The sequence below is a fragment of the Alternaria viburni genome, assembly GCF_023758015.1.
Source record: "Alternaria viburni strain BMP 2772 chromosome Unknown scaffold_2, whole genome shotgun sequence".
Lineage (NCBI taxonomy): Eukaryota > Fungi > Ascomycota > Dothideomycetes > Pleosporales > Pleosporaceae > Alternaria > Alternaria viburni.
This window is the reverse complement of record NW_026055771.1, coordinates 21,222-42,857: the sequence shown is the minus strand read 5'-3', so window position 1 is coordinate 42,857 and position 21,636 is coordinate 21,222. Positions and strand designations below refer to the sequence as shown.

At 53.0% G+C, this 21,636-nt stretch overlaps 8 protein-coding genes across 8 annotated transcripts; 5 read left to right on the top strand and 3 right to left on the bottom strand.

Annotated features, from left to right (window-relative positions):
* Nucleotides 1-370: 370 nt before the first annotated feature.
* J4E79_000943 (uncharacterized protein) lies at nucleotides 371-1,523 on the bottom strand (the record flags this gene model as incomplete). The annotated part of the gene is made up of 3 exons (XM_049349854.1): nucleotides 371-546; nucleotides 598-1,362; nucleotides 1,433-1,523. 3 exons carry the CDS (start codon nucleotides 1,521-1,523, stop codon nucleotides 371-373), a joined length of 1,032 nt encoding a protein of 343 aa, XP_049215013.1.
* Nucleotides 1,524-2,113: 590 nt separating this feature from the next.
* On the top strand, nucleotides 2,114-3,274 carry J4E79_000942 (uncharacterized protein; the record flags this gene model as incomplete). Its single annotated transcript, XM_049349853.1, has 1 exon — nucleotides 2,114-3,274. One exon carries the CDS (start codon nucleotides 2,114-2,116, stop codon nucleotides 3,272-3,274), a length of 1,161 nt encoding a protein of 386 aa, XP_049215012.1.
* Nucleotides 3,275-3,949: 675 nt separating this feature from the next.
* Nucleotides 3,950-5,480, top strand: J4E79_000941 (uncharacterized protein; the record flags this gene model as incomplete). Its single annotated transcript, XM_049349852.1, has 2 exons — nucleotides 3,950-4,010; nucleotides 4,063-5,480. 2 exons carry the CDS (start codon nucleotides 3,950-3,952, stop codon nucleotides 5,478-5,480), a joined length of 1,479 nt encoding a protein of 492 aa, XP_049215011.1.
* Nucleotides 5,481-7,501: 2,021 nt separating this feature from the next.
* Nucleotides 7,502-8,698, top strand: J4E79_000940 (uncharacterized protein; the record flags this gene model as incomplete). The annotated part of the gene is made up of 2 exons (XM_049349851.1): nucleotides 7,502-8,130; nucleotides 8,329-8,698. 2 exons carry the CDS (start codon nucleotides 7,502-7,504, stop codon nucleotides 8,696-8,698), a joined length of 999 nt encoding a protein of 332 aa, XP_049215010.1.
* A 696-nt stretch (nucleotides 8,699-9,394) lies between these two features.
* On the top strand, nucleotides 9,395-10,377 carry J4E79_000939 (uncharacterized protein; the record flags this gene model as incomplete). Its single annotated transcript, XM_049349850.1, has 2 exons — nucleotides 9,395-9,725; nucleotides 9,833-10,377. The coding sequence occupies 2 exons, from the start codon at nucleotides 9,395-9,397 to the stop codon at nucleotides 10,375-10,377; spliced, it is 876 nt and encodes a 291-aa protein (XP_049215009.1).
* Nucleotides 10,378-10,638: 261 nt separating this feature from the next.
* On the bottom strand, nucleotides 10,639-11,114 carry J4E79_000938 (uncharacterized protein; the record flags this gene model as incomplete). Its single annotated transcript, XM_049349849.1, has 3 exons — nucleotides 10,639-10,886; nucleotides 10,944-11,021; nucleotides 11,075-11,114. The coding sequence occupies 3 exons, from the start codon at nucleotides 11,112-11,114 to the stop codon at nucleotides 10,639-10,641; spliced, it is 366 nt and encodes a 121-aa protein (XP_049215008.1).
* Nucleotides 11,115-14,434: 3,320 nt separating this feature from the next.
* On the bottom strand, nucleotides 14,435-15,249 carry J4E79_000937 (uncharacterized protein; the record flags this gene model as incomplete). Its single annotated transcript, XM_049349848.1, has 2 exons — nucleotides 14,435-14,954; nucleotides 15,005-15,249. 2 exons carry the CDS (start codon nucleotides 15,247-15,249, stop codon nucleotides 14,435-14,437), a joined length of 765 nt encoding a protein of 254 aa, XP_049215007.1.
* Nucleotides 15,250-15,705: 456 nt separating this feature from the next.
* J4E79_000936 (uncharacterized protein) lies at nucleotides 15,706-16,710 on the top strand (the record flags this gene model as incomplete). Its single annotated transcript, XM_049349847.1, has 1 exon — nucleotides 15,706-16,710. The coding sequence occupies one exon, from the start codon at nucleotides 15,706-15,708 to the stop codon at nucleotides 16,708-16,710; it is 1,005 nt and encodes a 334-aa protein (XP_049215006.1).
* Nucleotides 16,711-21,636: the final 4,926 nt, after the last annotated feature.

The following is a 21,636-nucleotide window of genomic DNA, read 5'->3' as shown; positions in this document are numbered from 1 at the left end:
GTCGTACGAAGCTGTGTACCCAGATGGTAAGGTGAGCGGCAGAACAGAAGGCATGAACGGTCCGCCGACCGGAGCTTGGTAAGATCGGTAGAAGGAAACACGGGACGAAAGGACGCAATTTGACAATGGAGCGGTGCTGCGGGTGGAGGACACAAAGATTCTGGATACCACAGAAGGGCATTGTGTCGTTTTGCCCAGGCGCACCTTTAGTATGCAATTGTCGGGCTTGACCGAGGAGGTTTATTCAGTTCATCGCTACGTAAAAGAGACCTAGCAGAACGTCACTAGGTTCTCCGGGTATATGGTCTTCGCCGTATTATATGACGAAGGTGGGAAGTCGTCCCGAGGAGCTCATGGTGACTCGTTTTATTTAAGCCTTGCGCTGCTTCTTCGAGGGCGGCTCTTGCTCTGACTTGCGACCCTTGCCCACCAATGCACGAATGTCGACTGGTTCTTGTTCGTCGTCGTCGTCATCATCGTCACTAGCATCCATGACATCCAAATCGGACAGTTCCTCGTCGTCTTCGTCTTCGTCGAATGTGCTCTCTGTGATCCGTTAGCGACAGGATGAAGAGTAGTTAAGCGCATGCCACGTACTGTAGTACTTAATAGCGTTGGGCCACATGTCTTCGGCGAGGATGGTAGCAACCTCATCGCCGCCTGGGAAGACCTCGATCTCCTGGTAGTCTTGCGGGTCTTCTTCGTCCTCAGCCTCATCCTCGTCATCGACCTTCTCCCCTCGCCTGATCTTCTCGAACCTCTCCTTCTCCTCCTTGGCAGCCTGTGCTGACTCCTGTGCGCTGACCCAGCGATAGCCGGAGACGAAAGAGAAGAGACCGAAGAAGCTAACAGAGGCGTCTGTAGCTGTTTCGATCTTCTTGGCCAGGTTCTTATATTCCTTAGTCTTGGCCTCCTCTTTCCTCGCAACGCCGTTGGCAGTGTCGGTTGCCAACTTCTTCCTCATCTCGCCCAGCTTGTATGCCGCATCCGTGAGACCACCGGTAAGGTCCTTGTCCTTCTTCCAGTTGATTTTGACAGGCTCCGAAACTAGACCTTGCCAGTCCTTGGTCTTCCTGAACCAGAACTTCTTCTCGAGCACCTTGTCTTCGAAGTATTCGTTGTCGGTGAAGCCGAACTTGAGCGAGAAGCTGCGCGGGGAGCCATTGGGGTCGTTGAGCTCGATCCGCGACACCTCAAAAGTATCGAGACACTCGGCGAAAACCTTGGAGTCGGTGGGCTGGATGAAGTTGTCGATCTCGGGCGGCGCCTGCTCGAAGACGAGCGACCAGAAGTGCGGGATCTTTGTTACGAAGTCGGCGCGCTTCTTGTAGAGAGGGCCCTGCAGAGCTTCGGCTTGGCGGACTGCGATGGGGTTAGCAATGCGACTCCCTTTCTCGAGACGCGACGTGATAGAAATGGAATCGCAACTTACTGATTTCCTCTTCCACGTCTTCGAATTCGTGCTCAAGAGCCGCAAGCTCCTCGAAGCGAGCGACGTCTACTTCATTCATTTGGTGATCCATGGGTTTCGAGCAGCTGCCGCCGGGTGAGCAACAATCAGACACTTCAGACATTAAATCTTGGTGGAATGACGAAAGACTTCAGCCGTGAGCATTGTTTATAAAATTTCCGAACTGCTGCAGGGATGTTTGCGCAACGGGGCCCACTTAAAAAGGCGGAGGTGCTCGGCCCCACGCACCCGTGCACACGTTCATCCCGGCTTCTGCACCCTTTTGGCAGCAGAACGCATCTATCTATCCTGCTTCGTCGACACGATAGACCGACGCGAAGTTCTATGGCGCGGAAAATCAATCTACATCGTGATTATTTTAACGCGGCAGGCACGTCAGCAGAAGGCCCTTAGGGTGGCTGGGAGTCACAGAGATGACTTGCTTTCATTCACTCCGCCACAGCTTCGCTCGTGGCAGTGCGCTCTGGTACATTCACGATAGGCAACACCCGATACCCCACAGTGCCATATAAGCTCGCTACTGCCTCTGTTCGACGATTGTAGTCATAGCAATCAGGGTCCAACGAGAACAACACGCAATCCGCTTCTACCAGGCCCGACAACGATCTGCGCAATACTCGCTACTTAGGTACCTAGGTAGCCATGGGAGGTCTCGCGTTCGCGAATGTTCCAACAGACTCCGGCAGACCCATCAAGGTCCCTCGCCTGCGACCAGCACTGTACAAGACGCTCTCCGCGCAGTATCAAGGCCTTCTGGAAACACTATTCGTACGCGTTGTCGTCCCGCGTGACGCTCCAGCCAAGACAGACCATGGGGACATCGACTTCTTGGTAGAAGGCATTCGGCCACCCAACACCAAAGAGGGGATATGGGCAGCAATACAGAAGACTCTCGACGCCGATATCCATCTCCCACGCGGCGGGTCCTCTTCCTACGCGGTGCGACATCCCGAAATACCAGATGCACACGTGCAAGTCGACGTCGAACTTTCAGTTGGAGATGAAACCCCGGAAAGCGCTGAGCTCTTCGAATGGACGCGCTTCATGAAAGGCGACGCTGACCTCGTGCAAATCATTGGCGTCTCTCATCGTCCGCTGGGTCTCACCTGCAATGACCAGGGCCTGCATGTACGAGTCGAAGAGATTGAGCCATACAACAAGAAGAAAGCACTGCTATTTCTCACAAGAGATCCAAATCTCGCGATCGCTTTCTACGGCATGGATGTCGCAAAATACTGGTCAGGGTTCAAGGATGAAGACGATCTCTTTGACTGGGCTTCCAGCGGGAGGTTCTTTTCGCACAAAATCTTCCAAGGGCGTGTCGAGAAGCACAACGATCGAGCCCGGCAAGCAAAGCGGCCCATGTACCAGCGTTTTGTAGAGGACTACATGCCAGCGCATCCCGACAGAGGTGATGCAAACACGTGGACTAAGCAGCAAGTACTGGAAGAGGCTCTTGCAGTTTTCAAGAAGCAGGATGAGTACGACACTATGATGAGGGATCATCACCTCAAGACGGCGGAAGAAGAGCTCTGGAAGGAGATCAAAGTCACAGTCCCAATACAGAGCAACTCTCTCGCTCTCGTTCTGAAGGGCTTGAGGCGTTGGGTCGTGTTCCGGGATAACGAGCCGCGCATTTCGTCTGAGCCCAACCTTGGTGAGCCTACAATCTGGTCCAAATTTGTATCGGCGGATAACAAAGACGCTGTGCTCAAGTGGGTGAAAAACAACTGGGAACAAGTCAAGGCTTTAGAGAAGGCGCGTGCGAATGCTGCCAAGGAAGCCGCGAAGGGCGCATCGTGAGGTCTGGGCCAGGCTGATGAAAGTCAAAGTAGTGCAAGGCGCAGACATGACAGAGACTTATGCGGTAGTGGTACTGTAGATACTGTTTCCAATCGCGTTCACACGTGGTACTGTACGCATCTAAATTTTGCGGTTTTCGTGACGTAACGCGTGGATCTCTTAAGCCGATGGTTCCCATGCAGCTGCGGGCCTTCTTAACGCGAGCATGATCAGACCTGGCTTTGCGATGCAAATTTTCAGTTTCGTAGGGGTAATAGAATCGAGTTTCGAAGGGGTAATACGGACGGTTTTGTAGGGGTAATCAGAATACCTAAAGGTGGGTCGCATGGTCGAACCTGCTACTTCGGCCCGATGGGAAAGGGCAACTTGATCACGACGATTTGCAACATTTCTCCGATGGTCAGTAGGTATCGCTGCGAGTGAATTGCGCTACGCTACTCGCTATCTTGCCAAGATTGTGTCCCAAGGTGGCTCTTATCTTTTTTGCTTTGTGCGGTACCGGATCGTGACGAACCTTCAAAGGCACTACCTTGTCAGACGGATCTCGATCGACAGAACCCAGCTACCACTCACAGCATTGCTTGTTTCGCACCGAATAGCTTGCTCGCATCCACAAGTCTCCGCCTGACAAAGATAAGCCCTACGACAACTTCGATCCTCTAGCGCGTGGACGAGATGGACGACCAGTATCCCGAGCTGCAACTGCCAGAGTCACGGGTCTTGATCGTCATAACGGGTATATATTCATGGAGTGGACATTATGTGTTCGTCTGTACTAACCTCACTAGGCGGCACGATATGCATGCGCAAATCTCCAGACGGACTGGTACCTGCGCGGGGTTTCCTCAAAGCTGGACTTGCACCCAGACCAGTCTTCAATGATGGATCGTACCCCGAGCCTTTGGAGATTGTTACCGACGATAAGGGCACACGCAAAGCCGTTCAAAGTCTTAGAACTCCAGTCAGCACCTATGATCGCCGCGTGCGATACTGCGTGCTCGAATTTGAAAAGTTGCTCGATAGTAGCTCTATTGACTCCACTGGTTGGGATCAAATTGCCCGGACGGTGCAGCGAAACTACCAACTCTTCGATGGTTTCGTTATCTTGCATGGCACAGACTCTCTGGCGTACACGTCGTCGGCGTTGAGTTTCATGTTCCATAATCTGGGGAAGCCGGTGATATTGACGGGATCTCAAGCGCCAATGATGAACTTGCAAACCGATGCACAGGACAACCTCCTGAACTCTCTGATCATTGCTGGACATTTTATGATACCGGAAGTGTGTCTATTTTTCAACTTCAAGTTGTTCCGAGGAAATCGCGCGACCAAAGTATCTGCAGAAGACTTTGACGCATTTGGTAGCCCCAATCTACCACCGTTGGCTACTGTCTCATCTACCAAGACGAATGTCCTGTGGCATCGCGTTCATAGGTCTGTCGATCTAAGACCTTTTACTATACAAACCAGTCTGGATACAGCACACGTAGCTTGCCTGCGTGTGTTCCCAGGTATTACACCTGCAATGGTAGATGCAGTCCTACGCTTGGAAGGCCTCAAAGGACTGGTACTGGAAACTTTTGGAGCCGGAAATACCCCCGGAGGACCAGACAGCGCAATGACGCGATGTTTAGCGGATGCGGTAAAGAGAGGGATCGTGATTGTGAATGTAACACAATGTCTGAACGGCAGTGTCAGCGCTCTATACGCCCCAGGAGCGTACCTCGGTCGTGCAGGCGTCGTTTTCGGCCAGGATCTAACCTCAGAGGCAGCGCTCACTAAGCTGGCATACCTCCTTGCGCTACCGGATGCTACCCCCGAAGAGGTTGCGAAGCGCATGTCCGTTTCCTTACGTGGCGAGCTCACTGAGACTACAAGGACACATTTCGAACACCCGTCAAGAAGTGGTGTCCTTACCCCTGAGCTTTCAAGTCTCACAGCGCTCGGCTATGCTGTCCAAAAGGGCGACCTGCAAGCGACAAAAGACATAATTCGAGGAGAGCCTCGCTGGTTGTTGAACGATGCAGATTATCAAATGAACAGCCCTGTAGTAAGTGCCATTCCATCCACTCAGCATCCTTATGACTATCTCTGCCCTCCGAGTCACCTTCCAACAACAGCACGCAATTTGAGACCTTCACTGTTCCTGTATCATGCGAGAGCCGGTATCGGAAGGGTTGCACCATATTTGCTGCACGGCTCGTAACGCATACACCATTATCAAGATAAAGGAACGAGACGCCGCCGGCTCAGAGGGACAGAGCCAAACAGCTCACAGTTGTGCCCCAGTAGTGCGGTGAGACGCAGTCGCTTATCTTCCAGCCCATCACCGCATTGCATTCGCTTCTGGAGCGACTTAATCCGTCTGAGCGAGATTGCGTTCCTTGCTGACGTGCCGGTGTAGCATCTTGCGGCAACAAGCCCCAACGTTGAGATTCTGCGCGACTTTCTGGCCCAAGGCGCCTCTGTGCATCTTCGAAACCGATCAGGAAATACCCCGCTCTTCTTGGCCGCAGCGGCTGGCTTACCAGATCACGTACAGACATTAATCGACGCAGGAGCCCATCTTCACAGCGATGAAGTCAGTGCCGCAAAGCTGCATGCGTCAGAGGGCGACGGCAACGCTGAAGTTTGGAGCCGTGTGATTGGCTGAAATGTGCAGCACGTTGAGCACTGCTGGGAGCACGGTTGATTGTGGCTGCTTGTTGGCTGCAGCCTAGCGAGCAAATTGTCTATATGATGGATGCATGGCGCCTCGAAATGTCGCCATATATGGCACGTTGGTCCCCAGAGTCTGGTGACGCACCGGAATCAGCCCGACGAATGCTGCGGCGTTGACAGAGGTGAATCATTGGAGTTACGCGACAATATCCCGGCTGCTATCATGGAGCGCAACCCACTCGGAATCTTGCCGCTGATAGGAGCACTCGTGGTCGACCGCAGTTGTGCAGTAACGCTGGTATGGCCGGGGTCGACGTGGACATGAAGGTATACACCAAACGATGGTGCTGGATAGACCCGCCATGCGTGTGGGGAAGTTATTCAAGTGCGTGTCCGCATATAGATTGAAGATGTACATCGACCAGGGCGTCCCGCTAAAGGCATGGAGACCTCGGGAGCTTGTTTCAGTTAGTAAAAGAAATCTCTGTGCCAAGAACCGACACCGTGATGTCCCTTACACTCGGGGTAACCCGTTGATAGCACGTTTCCTACAGGTGACGGTAGATGGCTCCGAGTTCAGCAACGTGTACAGCGCAGCGGTTTCTGACGGCTCCATATATCCGTCATTCGCGGTCCCTGAACTTAGTGTATCCCCGCATTGACTCGCAGACACTGCCCCTCATCGATTTCTCTGCGTTACGAGCAGATTCGAATGTGGAGCGCTCGTCTATGAATTAGCCTACCAAGCTCGTTGCAGTCGGATGATAGTGCACGCTGCTCGCTTGTGTATGCATAGTATGGCGTGTCGAAAAACGAAAGGCGATTCTGCGAGATTGTTCCGCCATGGCCCAGTAGAGCAACTCGAACAGTCTCGAGTGATAGAGTGGACCACTACGGGCATATTGCGCTGGCCAACTGTGGTAAGTAGTGGCCGCGGTCAGGTGTTCGCGATGTCAAGCGGAGCCTATTCGCCCTTGCGGGTGGACTATTAGGTAAGGCTTTTCCCAGCAATGCAAATGACGAGCCCAAACTTGGCTGTAATGTCATACAAAAAAACAGCTCGTTTCGAGCTTCTCCTGTTTCTCCGGTCGGCGTCTTTGACCGTAGCTCTGCTCTTTAAACATTGCGTGTGTCTACGTCAAAGGTAAAGGAATCGGACCGCAACCTCAACCTCAGAACACGACGACTAGCTTCGCGCAACCCTGCATAAAGCGACTCACGTGCCTGCCATCGATCGCACTATCAGAGGCTTGACCACCTTTGTGCGTCGCAAGCACGTTATTATCTGCCCGCCGAACCGGCATCGCTGACGCCGCCGAACCGAATCCCTCCCAAGGTTACCACTACCCTTACACCAAGTCCTTATCTCACCCTCACCCGCCATTGAGCTACTGCCTACTTCCCGGAGCCCCAGGTGACGACTGCCCGGTATCCTCGCGCCTTGGCCCTGTTTGTGTTTTATATACCCACAACCACCCTTCCGAAAGTCGCAACTTCCACAGGACCGCGAAAAAATTTCTCTAAAGCACTTCTTTTCGCCCAAGATTCTCGCTCAAGGATACACGAATGCAAAGGACCGTCGTTACCATCAACAGCAATGGCCGCCAATCGGCGAGCTTCATTCGCGTGGCCGCCGCACTAGGATGGCAAGTACGAGCGCAGATGCGAGACTTGAACGGAATAGTTGCGCGGGAGCTGTCGGAATTGGACAATGTCACTGTCTATATTGGCGCGCTGGAAGACAAGAAATTTCTCGACGATCTGTTCAAGAGCGCGCAATGCGCATTCATAAATACCACGCACTGGGGAGACGAGGTTTCGATTGGTCGATCGCTTGCCGATGCCGCAAAGAAGGCCGGAATCCAACACTACATCTACTCTAGCATGCCCGACCACTCAGTCTTTGGCAACAACTGGAGATCACTACCACTATGGGCACCCAAGTTCACCGTCGAACAGTACATCCGCCAAATCGGCCTGCCAGCAACCTTTGTTTACTGCGGCATCTACCACAACAACTTTACCGGTCTCGACTTCCCGCTATTCCGCATGGAGCACCAGTACGATGGAAGTTTTGTCTGGCAAGCACCATTCCACCCAGATCAGCCTCTGCCCTGGTTGGACTCGGAACATGATATAGGACCAGCTATTTACCAACTATTTAAGGAAGGTCCACGAAAGTGGAATGGCAAGCGGTAAGCGTGTTCTGCATCTGCATATCCCGGTCCACATCATGCGGACAGTCTCCACAGTGGTTCGATCTGGTGGCTTAGCATCACTGGTGGTCGACTGTAAAATTTTCCGCTATTTTCTCGCATGCTGCCATGACGTGGCTGCATCACAAGATACCTGTAGGGCACGTGTAATTTTGGACTATGTACTGACTGACTCAGGATTCCGCTTGCATTTGCGTCAATGACCCCGAGAGAAGTCTGTAAAGCATTCAGTACGGGCCTCCGGAGACCAGTCCGCTACAAGCGGGGCCCCATAATGATCAACGTGCCCACACCCACAGGCTATCGGGAGCACCTTTCCGCGCTGGAGTACACACTGGGCGAGAAGGGCGCACCGTACTTTGGACCCGATCTTGAGCCAGACGTTCCCAAGGTATCCCTTGAACTGTGGGAGGGAAACCGATCCATGGAGGAGTATGCCCAGGAGGTGTTCCCTGTGGAAGAGGCTGCCAACGGTCTCACTTGGATGGAAGAGGTAGAGACGCCTAGGAGAGAGATCGAGATCGACTTTGAACAGATCAATTGCTGACGGCTGGCTTCATCTTCCAGGGCGAGATTTTTCAGCATTCCAACGTTGTCTTGGGTCTAAGCGAGCAGCTCAACCAGGCGCGACTCTAATTCCTTCGGTTCGACATGTCCACTTGGTTCCCTCGGCGTCGGACGGTAGCATCTCAACGGCGTCTGGCCTTACCTTTCCTTTGGAGTATCGGGGTAGAAAAGCGGTAAAATGCATGGTGATGGGATGCCTAGGGCGGCAATCCCGGGCTCTTTCTGCGGGTCCATGTCGTTATCTTGACCACACGTGGTTTCCTCGCTCGACATCGCGCAAGCATGGTGTTTGGGCTGCCTTTTTCAGCGTGTGCATACACTGCGGTATACCAGGGGCGGTGGTGATCTGCATTTTCAAAAGTTAGTCCTTTCTTAATCACTCCACTAGGGAGATGTCCACTTGACTGTTTCATGGAAGCGATGTGGGTGTACGGGCTAGGTTCACACCGATTACGATGGGTGCATTGCGACGGTGTTTGAACTGTAGCCAGGATGAAAATGATACACAAATACGAACAATTGCCAAGTTGAGTTGCACGAGGCCATTAGTGAAGCATGTGGTTGTGAAGGGGGGCCAGGCAATTGGGCTATGCGGGACGGACGATTGCTGACATAAGCGACGTCGAATTTCCTGAAGCTGGACTCTATGCGGCGACGACTGCAACTCCGCCCGCCAATGTCAGCCGTCATACCCTGCACGCGGGCTACAGCCCAGCGAGTCGCCTTCCGAGCCGTGCGATGTAGACGATTCGCAAGCACCGAGACTGTCGCCGCCGATGCAGCGCCTACGACGCCCATATTGCCCGCCAGGCGTGAGCAGCGGCTGTCAACACAGGAGCCGGATCTCAGCCAGCGGCTGCACAGAGCCTTGTATCCGCGTCTATACGGAGAGGATGGTCAGTTCACAGGCGGAGAACTCGTGAGAATGAAGCGCCGGAAACAGAAGAAGCCTATCGACTCCAAGTGGCAGCCGGTGATGAAGCAGAAGAGCGTAGACCACCAATTGAGTACGGCCACCCCTCGATGCCTGGCCATATGGCTGCATGCTGGAAGATATTGCAATGGCACATGGCAGTCATCTCCCGACGAAGAAAGCGCTGACTCTATCCCACAGGCCACCAATTCGGCGTACCCGTCTTCAAGCCCACAACGCTCAACATCAAGAAAACCTGTCCCAACCCCATCTCAGCCGTAAACGCCTCGCAGATCAGCCTCCTCGACCCCACCGGAGCACGAACCCGTCTTTTCGCAAAGGACAACCCAGAATGCGCGCGAGTCGGCGATATCCTACTTGTGCGCCAACGCACCGGCGATCCCTTCGCTGGCGTATGCATCAACATCCGCCGTCGCGGTACCGACACTGCTATCCTCCTGCGCGGCCAGCTTACCCGTGTCGGTGTGGAGATGTGGTACAAGGTCTACAGCCCATTGGTAGAGGGCATAGAGGTTGTGCAGCGGGCGGCCAAGAGGGCAAGACGCGCCAGGTTGACGTATATGAGGACTGTCAAGCACGACAGGGGAAGCGTGGAGAACGTCGTCAGGATGTACCTCAGGCAGAAGGCTGCCCTGGGTACGTCCGAGGGACAGAAGAAGAAGGGTGCCGGGGCTGCAGCGGCCATGATGGGTGGCAAGAAGAAGGGCAGGGGCAAGAAGAGGTAGACCCACGAGAGCGTCTCACACTGTACATGTATGTACAATACTACGAGCAATGTCAAGGACATGATCACTTGCAGCCTGAGCGTGAAGCAAGATAAGTGAGTTAGTTGTGCTACAAACAACGCGAAAAGAATGGTGATCACAAAAGTCAAGCGTAAGCCCATTAGACACCCTCTCCCTCTGAATGCGACTAACACATCTTATCAGACTGACGACCTCTCTGTTCTATCGTGGGACCTGGTCCTCGACTGCTCTACTCACAACCTAATGCACCGTTCCATATCCCTGTGGCTGCTGCTGAACGTAACCCTGCTGTGCCGGCACAACCCCATGTCCTGCCTCTACGCCCGCAGGTGCAGGCGCGACAGGCACGCTCTTGTGTCCTCCATTCTGTACTTTTTGACTGTACACACCCGGCGCAGGACGCGCGTTGTAAATGCCCGCGCGTATCTCGTCGCGTCGCTTGATGTACACGTATTCGACGTAAAAGGCGTGAATGTGACCGGGAAAGTCTAATAGTAGGAGATGTCAGCGCATGTCTCATGAGCAGTTTGACAGAAGATACCTACAGCCCAGGATTGTAAGGAGGAGGTTGATGAAGAAGTCGGCGCCGCAGCCTGCCACGAGAAAGACACCGAGGGGTGGGACTGTGTATGGATTAGCTGGGATTTACTCGGAAGAGGGAAGGAGTAAAGCTTACTGAAGATTGTGATGAGGATCAAAAGCAGCGTTTTGATCATGTTTGCGACTGGCTTCTGTTTCGCGCTGTAGTAATGTAGATTGTGCGCTGCGATAGTTGATGTCTGCACAGGTGATGACTGTTTGTCTGCGTTTGATGTCGCACGCCGGACTGTGTGACTTCTCGAGTTGGTAAAGGTACGCGACTAGCTATTCGCGGGGACTCTTAGGTCTTATAAACAACCCAAAGGCCATCACGCCCATGCGTAAACCTTACTGAGCGCTCATGCTTCAACGTCATGATCCTTGTCCTTGTGTGGCTGATTGGCTAGCCACAGTGTGGCGCGGATCTCTCCGGATGGCGCATGGTGACGCTGACGCGTAAGGTTGGCGGTTACCTGGTACGAACGCGCCGCAGGACTTGACTGTCTTTAAGAAGCTTGCACCCATAGCCTATCGCATCTAGCAATGAGCGCCCTCCTGTGGCGTTGTATGCCGTTTTGTTCTATCTACGATCGTTGTCGCCTTTTTTGACCCTTACCCAGCCCTGCCGCGATGCGTTGAGCTTCGGCATGTCTTTCCCTTCCTCGGTCCCTCTTGCAACACTTCAACATGGCCAGGTATACAATCTTACCTTACAAGATGGCCAGGGACACGTTATGTTACGCAGTCGACAGAAAAGTATTTATGCGCCGCCGATGCCTGCTGCTTTCCTAGACGTTCGTACCTTTGGGCCACCTCTGGAATTAGGCTTTCCATCTCACCGACGAACGTCGACATTGCAAATTGGTACAAATTGGTATACACGTAGACGCGAGCATCTGTCGGCGCTTCCTCTATCTCTGGATTCACGTCCATTGGCACTGCTAATAAACGAGAATGTCTGAACATCTGAACATCCCCGATCAAGCAAAGCCTCCGATACAGAACAAATATGCGACACCATCTTGTGCACAGGTCTCTCCGATTGCAGGTCTGCGATAATATTCCACTTCAGATCTCCTCCGGCTTGGCAAAATAATCGGTGGAAGCGCGACACCACTCATCCAAGTCAGCAAGCGGATATGCGGCCAAAATCAGCCTCACAGGGCTGACATCCGGGTGTTCGGGCAACGACAGCACAGCCTCAAGGTCACGCGGCTGATCAGAGTGCGCTTGCAGGTTCATGACATGATGTTCCCGCCAATCCTGCAACTGCACCAGCTCGGTTAGGAAGCACGAGATGGAAACCCCAAGCTTTGCATACGCTGTGGCGTTTTGATAGATAGGAATACGATGCTTGGTATCCCTAACCAGTATGAGCTGAAAATGTGCGACTCGATACCTGGAGGTATACATAGCATGGCTTTCGTCCTGCTGGAATTACTGGATGCAATGGCGTCCATCTTCATTTTCGAGCCACCTTAGCAGCAATCATGACCGGCGTTCCGCCTTCCAAACCTACCGTCACTCCTGCCCCTACAACGACCCAAGACTGGTTGCATGCATCTTTCTCGGGTGCAGCCTACACAACCCACGCTCGATATCAAATTCGTGCTTGTATTCAATCCAAATTCAACCGCTGTCGAACAGACGGATGGTATGGCTGGCCGATTGGCAAACGGATTGGAATCATTATCGGCATAGTCATTGCAGTCATCGTCATCCTGTCAGTACTGAGATGCTGCTATAGTCCCCAATACTCTCAAGCCCGAGAAAGAAAGAGACCAATGCTCCTAAGCGAGTTGCGTAGCCAGCAGGCTGCGGAAGAAGGGGTAGCGGCTGAACGGCGTTATGTGGAAGCGCTGTACGGCGAAGCTAGAAGTGTCCAGGGGGGAGACAGCCACAACAGTAGAAGTGGAGATGGCGGAGACCTAATTGGAGCAAGACAAGGCCAGGAACGGCGGAGCAGTGGAGGTCAGGACAATGAAGGAGCACCCTTGGAAGATGTGCCTCCAGCATATCACGAAGCCGTGAGAGAGGATAGACGTGCGCATACAGAGATTACACCCTACGCAAGTAGCATTTCGTTCTCAGGATGGCCACCAATGTACGCCGATGTACTGCAGCCTGCACCTGTTGCAAGCCCTCCTGCTCGAGTTCGGTACCCGGCCTTGCCACAGTCTCCAACAAGATAAAAACATTAGTGGCGTCTTGGCGTTGGGAGACCACTTTCCAGCCGACGATATGTTATTTCTCTTCCTGCACTCAGCAGCCAGCGTATCAAGTCCCACCGATAAACGTTCCAGATCACTTCTTTTCCAAGCCAAGGCCTTGAGGCTCAAGTATGGCCAACTACGGCGATGAGCGACACTCTTACAAACGCAGAGAAGAGGAGAAACTCGACACATCCGGCGGGTACGTCGAACCTGCATCTGGACAAACGCCTTTTGGGGCTTTTTGGCAAATACGTTGGCTTTTGATTGGTGGAAGTAAGGCCAAACGGTCAGGCTGAGGAGATGGTCGAATGTCAGATCGGTGTATGCGTTGTGCAGCGTCAGGGTCAGCCTTACGCCGTAGATCCAGTAAATTATGTGAAGAGCAGAATACCAAAGCTTGCTTTTGCTACTGCCCACAACTACTGTACATGGTCTATCGTGAACGTGTTCCGTGACGAGCGATTACATTGCACTGTGAGTCACTGCCATTGTAAGTACAAGAAGATAACTGACTGATGAATCTTACTGAACCAGAAGACAAGAACATCTTAACTGCATGTTCGCATACTTCGTGTTTGGTTATTGGGCAGATCAGAATATTTGTTCGCGTCATCGGAGGTCCCTGTGTACAAGTGGCCTGTATATCACTCGAAAATTCCTCGCCATAAGCAAAAGCCCATCAGCACGTTGCATACTGGGTGTTATCCTTTCGAATCTTTTGATATGCCGACCACGCGCCCTCGGCCTACTCAAGCACCTAGCAAGGAATCGATCCGCACAGCTATCATCGTCGGGCTCATCATCAGTCTTCTCGGTGTCATCGTTCTTACCTACCTCCTGTACCAGCGCCGCTTACGACGTAATGTGAAAGCCGGTAAAGTCATGGGCAAACGCGAAGTAGGGGGATCGGAATGGCAAAATAGAGCGAGACGAATGATCAACGACGAACAGAGAGGTCTGGAAGTTGGCGTGGTTCGGGAACCATTGCCAGTTTATACGAGAGATGTTGAGCGGGGCGAGAAGAGGTTGGAGATGGGGATGGCGAGGTGAAGGTCCTCTGTTACTGCCCTGCGTGGCAAAGGTGGTCTGCTGAAGGTGTGAGGGTGATTGTGCTGAACAGGGCGAAACGAGTGGACACTCACAGCCACCGAAGTGCAGCCACTTGCTGGTGTTATCTCGGGTATCCTTCTTATAATACTTTTCGACTCTTTCGGTTTCCCTTATTTCTTGACATGCATACACATTTATCCAGTACGGTAGTACTTTTCTCCGTGTTCATTCGCACCGTTTGTTCCGTTAGCGTCTCCATCGACATCTTCCCTTGTCCTCACTGTTCCAGCTCCGGGACCCAGCTCCTCGCCGACGACCATGCCGCTGAAGTTGCCATTTTCGTCCATGTATTCATCCATGTTCTCCGCTGTTATCCAACCCGATGCGCCGGGCGCTGAATCATCCAGTATGTCATCGCCATCGTCGTCGCTGCCATCTGGATCGGGGTGTAGATCAGCGCAAGTGTTCAGCGCATTGAACAGCTCCGTGATACATGTCTCTGTGGGTTTCGAAGTGTATGATGGTGGCAGCACGGTGATTTCGAGCATATGGATGTCATCGTCTTCGTTTACGGTTTCGGCATCGTTGAGCGAAATGTTTACGTATAGCGCCTCGATGGTGGACTTGTACTTCATCGTTGCGTGGAGCGCGAGGGATGTGAACGGGATGGATACGCCGGCGGGCGAGGGCGTGCTCTGGAACAAAACGACATTTCTGGAGTCAAGTATTAGCATTATCCACGGCTAAACATCAGCCGAACCTACTCTGAAGACACCCAAATGTCAACGCCCTCGACCAAGTCCTCTTCGCCCTCCCGCTTTGAGCTGAATTTGCTGAATGCGGCATCTTGTTTAAGCTGATCGGCAGCTGTTACCAGAGTCATTCCCTCATAATGAGCATGTAGGACGGGTTTTGCGCCAAAGAAGGAAGTCGGGGTCTGAGATTGGTGTTCTGACAGCGGGGTGAAGTCGTCTGCCTTGGGGGCGCTGTCGAGGTGCTGGAGTGACATGGCGGGGTCTCGTGGAATGCGGTATTTTGGAATTACTATGGGACGAGCACAAGAGGATGCCGATACGTGGTTGTAGTGCGAGCGCGCTGTTGTTGATGTTTAGACGTGTATAGGCAGCTAATTGCTGAGGGACCAAAAAGTCGCGGGAGCTAATCGAGCGTCATCGCCCCACCTCGGCCTTGGCAGGTACCAGATGCACGGCGCGTGTGCGACTTCCCTCCCTCTCCGCATGTCCTTGACAGTTTCGCGTAGCTGCGCATCGCATATACTTTTCACGATAAGTAGACATCGCCCCTACTGTCTTCTCCACAATGTCATGAACCCCCATGCTTCGATAGCTGCGGCATCAGAGAATAAAACCTTCGCTTCCTCATAGAACAACTTCGTCGCGTTCACGAACGATAGCAGGTAGACTCATATTGCACTTCTCAGCCTGCGATTGCCCACGAGAGCGTAATGTCATTCCCAACAACGCCTATCGCCAAATTGACTGGCCACGGCGGCATCGTTCACGCAGTCGCCTACTCCTCAGGTCCCCAAACCTACATCCTAACCGGCTCGTCCGACCGCACAATCCGTCTTTACAACCCTTCGAAAGCGCCGCCTACCTCTACCGCCCCAACATCGTCCTCGCAACGACCCCCTGGCCTCGTGAACAAATACACAGCGCACGGCTATGAAGTCCTCAGCATCCATGTGAACTCGGCCAATGACAAGTTTGTCAGCACAGGCGGAGATAAGACAGTTTTCCTGTGGGACGTGCAAACGGCGCAGACGATACGCCGGTGGACTGGTCATGCTGGACGTGTAAATCGCGGCGTGTTTGGAGGCGAGAGCGACAGTATCATAGCGACGGGCTCGTTCGATGGCACCGTCAGGATTTGGGATACTAAATCCAACGCATACAAGCCCATCATGACCCTGTCAGACGCCAAAGACAGCATCTCTGATGTCGCCGTACACGACGCGGATATTATAGCAGCGAGCGTCGACGGTCGTGTTAGGAGTTATGACATCAGGATGGGTACGTGTCAGGTTGATGTCGTGGGACCGAGCTGTACGAGTTTGGCCGTTAGCAACAAGGGCACAGAGCTTCTGGTTGGCTCCTTGGATTCGACCGTCAGGCTCATGGATCGCACCAACGGCGAATTGCTCAAAACCTACAAGGACGATTCTTTTGTGAACAAGGACCTGAGGGTTAGAAGCACTCTTGGTTTGAACGACAGCGTCGTTATCAGTGGCAGTGATGACGGTATGGTCTTTGCCTGGGACATGCTGGAAGGGACGTGTCTGCACAAATTCAAGCATTCCGACATGAGGGAGGTCAGAGGTATAGCGCCTGCACCAGCCACCAAGGCGAAGAAGGATGTCGTGTCCGCCGTGGCCTTCTGCAAGACGAGGCGTGAGTGGTGTAGTGGTGGTGGCGATGGTAACGTTGTTGTCTGGGGTATGGGAGCTTGAACAGGGGAGATGCCTGATTTCGCCATTTGTGATACCCGCGTAGAAGTATACAGCGAGAAGCACTCCGGCTTTCGAAAATAACACATTCTCGAGATTTGGACACGACTGCAATGTCTACAACAACCATGGACGATCGTGCTTCATCTAGCCTGCGCATCTACTTCTGTTTTCTTCTCGCAAGAATGTGCACGGTTTGAAGCTAGGGAGCGTGGTAATAGATGGGAATCGTCATTTTCAATAAACGTATTTAGCTATCTGGATAATGGGTAACTTGATAATGATTGACAATCTGTAAAAGAAACAGAAGATAGTGTGACGCATAGCTGTTCAGATACTTCCCACAAGCGACGAGTAAGAAGAGTGAACAGTAAACAAAGGATACAGAATTGGGGAATGACAGTGTGGGTCGTAAATGCGAAATGAGCTCGACGTAGTACGGCTACTGCAAATGGTGTAGCTCATGTTATGTCCAAAGTGCGAGCTGGAGTGGGTTGCATGTCGTAATAAGGGACGGTGTAGAATGTATAAGGCTCAAGTGCCGATAGGGTTGTAAGGCTGGGCCGGCGTATCGCTTGAACTGGCTTCGGCTTTGGCACGTCAAGAATGTGGCGACTTAGCGTTCAGATTTACTTGTAGTAGTTGGTGTTTTCGTAGGTCTTCATTTCCTGTTGTGTGGTTGGAGGGCAGGTACAGACAGTCACGATTACGCCTCTACCCTCTTGACCTAGACACGAAATCAGTCAACATCACAAATGGGCTGAGTTAACTCACGGCCGTGTGCCATACCATACGTCCGCCACTCCCCATTTATTAGCATGTTAGGAAGTACATGTGGCATCTGTTCCGGGGCCATAGCGAAGGCGATAAGGGCGAGAAAGATGGCAAGCTCTCCTTTGAGACCGGCATACTGTTCATATGGGGTCAATGTTGCACATTGCCAGTAGATATCTGGAAGCAACATTCCCAACCAAGCTTGGTTCGTTCGGCGGTAGTGAACCGTACGTTTTGAAGATACGTTGCACAGATACGAGGAGTAGTCCGGGCCGTGATCGAACTTGAGAGTCTGCCAAGCCTCGTCCTGCGGTGGACTTGTTGCATCTCCTCGCAACACCGAGAAACCTAAGCCGCCGGTATAAAAGATCGAGTAGGTTTGGTAATGTGCTGTGTGTCGGGGAAACTGGGACGAGTACTCTCGGATGTTGTAGCCGTCACAATACCACCATTTATCCGACACGCCACCGTTCACTCGGACATTGGCTCCAGGAACTACCGAAGGTGCCTCGTCGCGTCCGGCGTTGCTGACTGTGATAGCGGCGTTTGGGTTTTCGCGTACTTCCTCGATACGAAAGAAGTAGGATAGCTAAGGTTTGGTCAGACTGCAAGGCCATCAAGCTCGGCAGCGGATACAATACTGACCATGACGTATCTTAGTATTGCGCCTCTGCGCAACGAACCCTTGTGGAATGGTGTTATACTCCCGCTTGTGATTTGGTACTCTCGCCCTGCTCCAGACCATTACAGCCCCTCACTCGACACGTCTTTATCCTTCTCATCGCCATGCGGCTCTGCGTTTAGTGACTTGAAAGTAACAGCATCCTAGTCAAGGAGGTCAGGCGACAAGCTCCTACATGACAGCAGTGCGGGACGGAATGTCTGATTGACGGCCAAGATTTCGGAGCAGCCCTCTGATAAGCTAGAGATGCCCTGAAAGGGGCATGGCGCAACATCCTGCATCGGCTGCAGCAGACGTATACGTGGGCCAAAGGTAATCAGCCCAGAATCCCTTACCCCGCTGTGAACTTTTTCATTCCCTGGTCGATGATCTATGTCGTTGTATAGCTGCCTCGGGTTTTCCGGGGGGGACGGTATAGGCAAGCAGCATCTGCATGTCTTGTGTCGTGTTTCCTGTCCTTCGAAGACTTTGCTCTATGAGAATGGAATCTTGCCATGACAGCATCATGATGGCAGTAGTGGTTCGGTAGCTGTTGGCCTTCAGCTGCATCTCAGCAAAAAGCATCGGTGTCAACCGGCCGTGGATCGCGCCCAACGTGTCCCATCGCCTGCAGCATAACAGCCGGTCTGAACCGGCGAGCCAACAAGATGGAGTGGCACAGCGCCAACCCAAGAGAGATCAAGGGTGGATCCCTCCTAGCGAAGCGCCTTGCGTGTGCCGTCCGTTGCACGGCACTTGTTGCGAAACAGTGGAAGAGCCATCTGTCGAACAGTCTAGCCGAGAGGCGTGGCCAAAGCCTGGTTTATGTTGATCTTATGGCTGCAACGTGAAGAATGTGTCGTATTCGCGAAGATGTTGCGGCCACATGCACTGTGATTGCCACCAGAATTGTTGTGTCTTGCTTGTGAGTGAGTGGAACATCGCTTCGCAGATCAAGTATGAGTAGGGCTGAATAATGTTGCGTCGTCAACTATGCATGCTTTTTTCCCGTGTGAACAAACCATTGCCGCGATAAGATGTGCATGTATCTTGGGACAAAGATCCGAGAGGTGCGGCTCTGCGAGAAAGAGGGGTCATAAAGCCGGCGTACGGACATTGTGGACCAACGTTCCTCGGTGGGCGCGTATTGTATTGATCGACCGGCAAGCGTCTCCGACTCTTTGTGCCCGTTCGGCGGCTATTTGAAGCGACATCTAGAAGTTGTTACAAAATACGTCTCGAGCAAGTAGAAAGGAGCGGCTCCCGATGTATGAAGGGCGAGTGTGTCTTAAATAGAAAGGAATCGGCTGACAGACTAGGCGTGCGGCCCCAAGACGACCGGAGGACCTTTTCTGCCTCTTCGCCTTCTTTCCTCACTTTCAAGTATGCCTGGTGCTCTTCATTGGTGAGCTTGTTAAGGAAATTGCCGCTAATGTGCAATGGATAAGTACCCCTTACCTAGTTGGCGGCAACAACCTGCTGATCGAAGCAGATGGTTCCTGCAACCTGCATGATCGTGGAACTTCCTTCACCGGACGACGACCCTTGTCATCTCGTGTGTTCGCCCGACAGCAACGCAAACTGGCGGGAATTACGAACAAGCACTCACCGGTTGACATGGCGGCCCAGGCACACGGGATGAACTTACCACGATTGAAGTCATGCACACCTTGACGGCTCAACTCCCAATCAACAGACTTACTGCTTGTATGAACCGCACGGAACGGTGCGCTCTCTATCGAATCGAACCCCACTGCCGCGCCCGGCGGCTACTGTCAAATCCGGAAGCCGGTCAGATAAGGCAAACTGACAATATGACCCCGCACCGAAGCCTCGGGCTTCTGGGCGGATACCGCAAAGTAACAGTCAAGGCGGCGTGGCCGAAAGAGGGGCGTATCACAGCATGCGCGGCTTTGATGTCCTGGTGGAGAGGCCATTCGATCGGAATCCTGACACTATACAGGCCTCGACAAAGGATATGCGCTCACCTCAGCGTGGGCTTGTCTCGATATTGGCATAGGGCACATGAACAGGAGCTGTTTGGTGGTAGTCTATGACACATGCGGCACAGGTCTGATTTGAGACGCACTAATGACCAGACAACGACTGACTTGGTCGGTAGCAGCATCCCGAGTGGCTCGAGCCGCGATGAATTGGTCATCGAGAGCCCAGAAAGCAGGCATCCATTGGCCAGGACCAGAACGCCGCTCCTAGAGGCCTTTTGCGGGAGTAAGGTCTGGTCTATGGCGGGCCAAACTGACGAGACGGGCCATTGGCGCCGCGATCGCGAACCTATGGAGCAACCTGCCAAGAGGTCACCGGCGGTACGAGATGGACTCGAGGAAGTCGAATGATAGCTCAGCCGAGCCGAGATTGGTCTCCATAAAGGCCCCGACCATGAGGTGAGGGTTTGGACACCTTATCCGGTTCTGCGGCATGCGATGGTGGAAAGCAACCGTCGGGAGCTGGCGGGCTTTGGTCCGAGGTATACATGACCTAGATGCTTCTACGCCGTATGCTGGCTCCCGTCACCTTCGGATCATACTTCTTTCATGTCGCCTGAGTTATAGCAACTCTCCACCAGTATTGCGATGCTTGCCCATGCCGTCAAAGACTCAAGAGCTCGAGTAGGCGCGTCGGTACGGCAGTGTGGGAGAGAAGCGTGTACGAATGGAGAGGCCCTGCAGGCATCGGTATGGACCCAGCCGCTAGGACGCGTAGGAATGCAAGTAGCGCGTCGGTCGGGGAAGGCACGGCGCCTGGCTGCAGGAACAGCCATGGACAGGAGCGTCAAGTATGACGGCGGATGAGCAATAGGTGTAGGAGGCTGAATTCAGGGCTGGACATGAGGTCTGACGCTGGGATGAAATCTGGTACCGGCTGCGGAAGCTAAGGCAAAGACGCTGTCTTTCCTCCTGGCGATTCGGACACATCGCCGCCCGACCAATCACGACCCACCCGCACCACGTCAATTGTCTGCCTGAAAGTGGCCCGCACGACGGCAGACTGTGCTCCAGACATTGGCAGTTCGAGACAAAGTCCTAGCAACTCGCTATCGCGGATGAGAATGACGACGAGTACGCCACCCGGCCTCTTCGTCCGATGAACGTGGTCCTAGCTCTGGCAAAAGGGGAGTTTCGCGTTGCTTTTGCAAAGCTGACCCTACACAGGAGAGCTCACGATGACGGCAATTATCACTTCCAGAGAAAATGTTGTATTGTTCTGGATGTGTACTGAGGAGAGTCCGTTCTAGCCTTGATACCAAGTCGCGAGCCATTCATGTTGGCGTATACACGATAGCGGAAACTGCTATTTGCCCCCCGGGTCTATCATTCACTCTATTCACAGCAGACGACGCCTCTCAAGCCTTCGGCTCTATAGGATAATGCAGAAACTGCAATCCTTCTCGTTCATCTTTGCTGCGGACATGTTGCGCGGAATCTTGAGCCTGGCTTAAAGTCAACGTGGTCCTCCATGCAGTTTGCCTAAAAGTC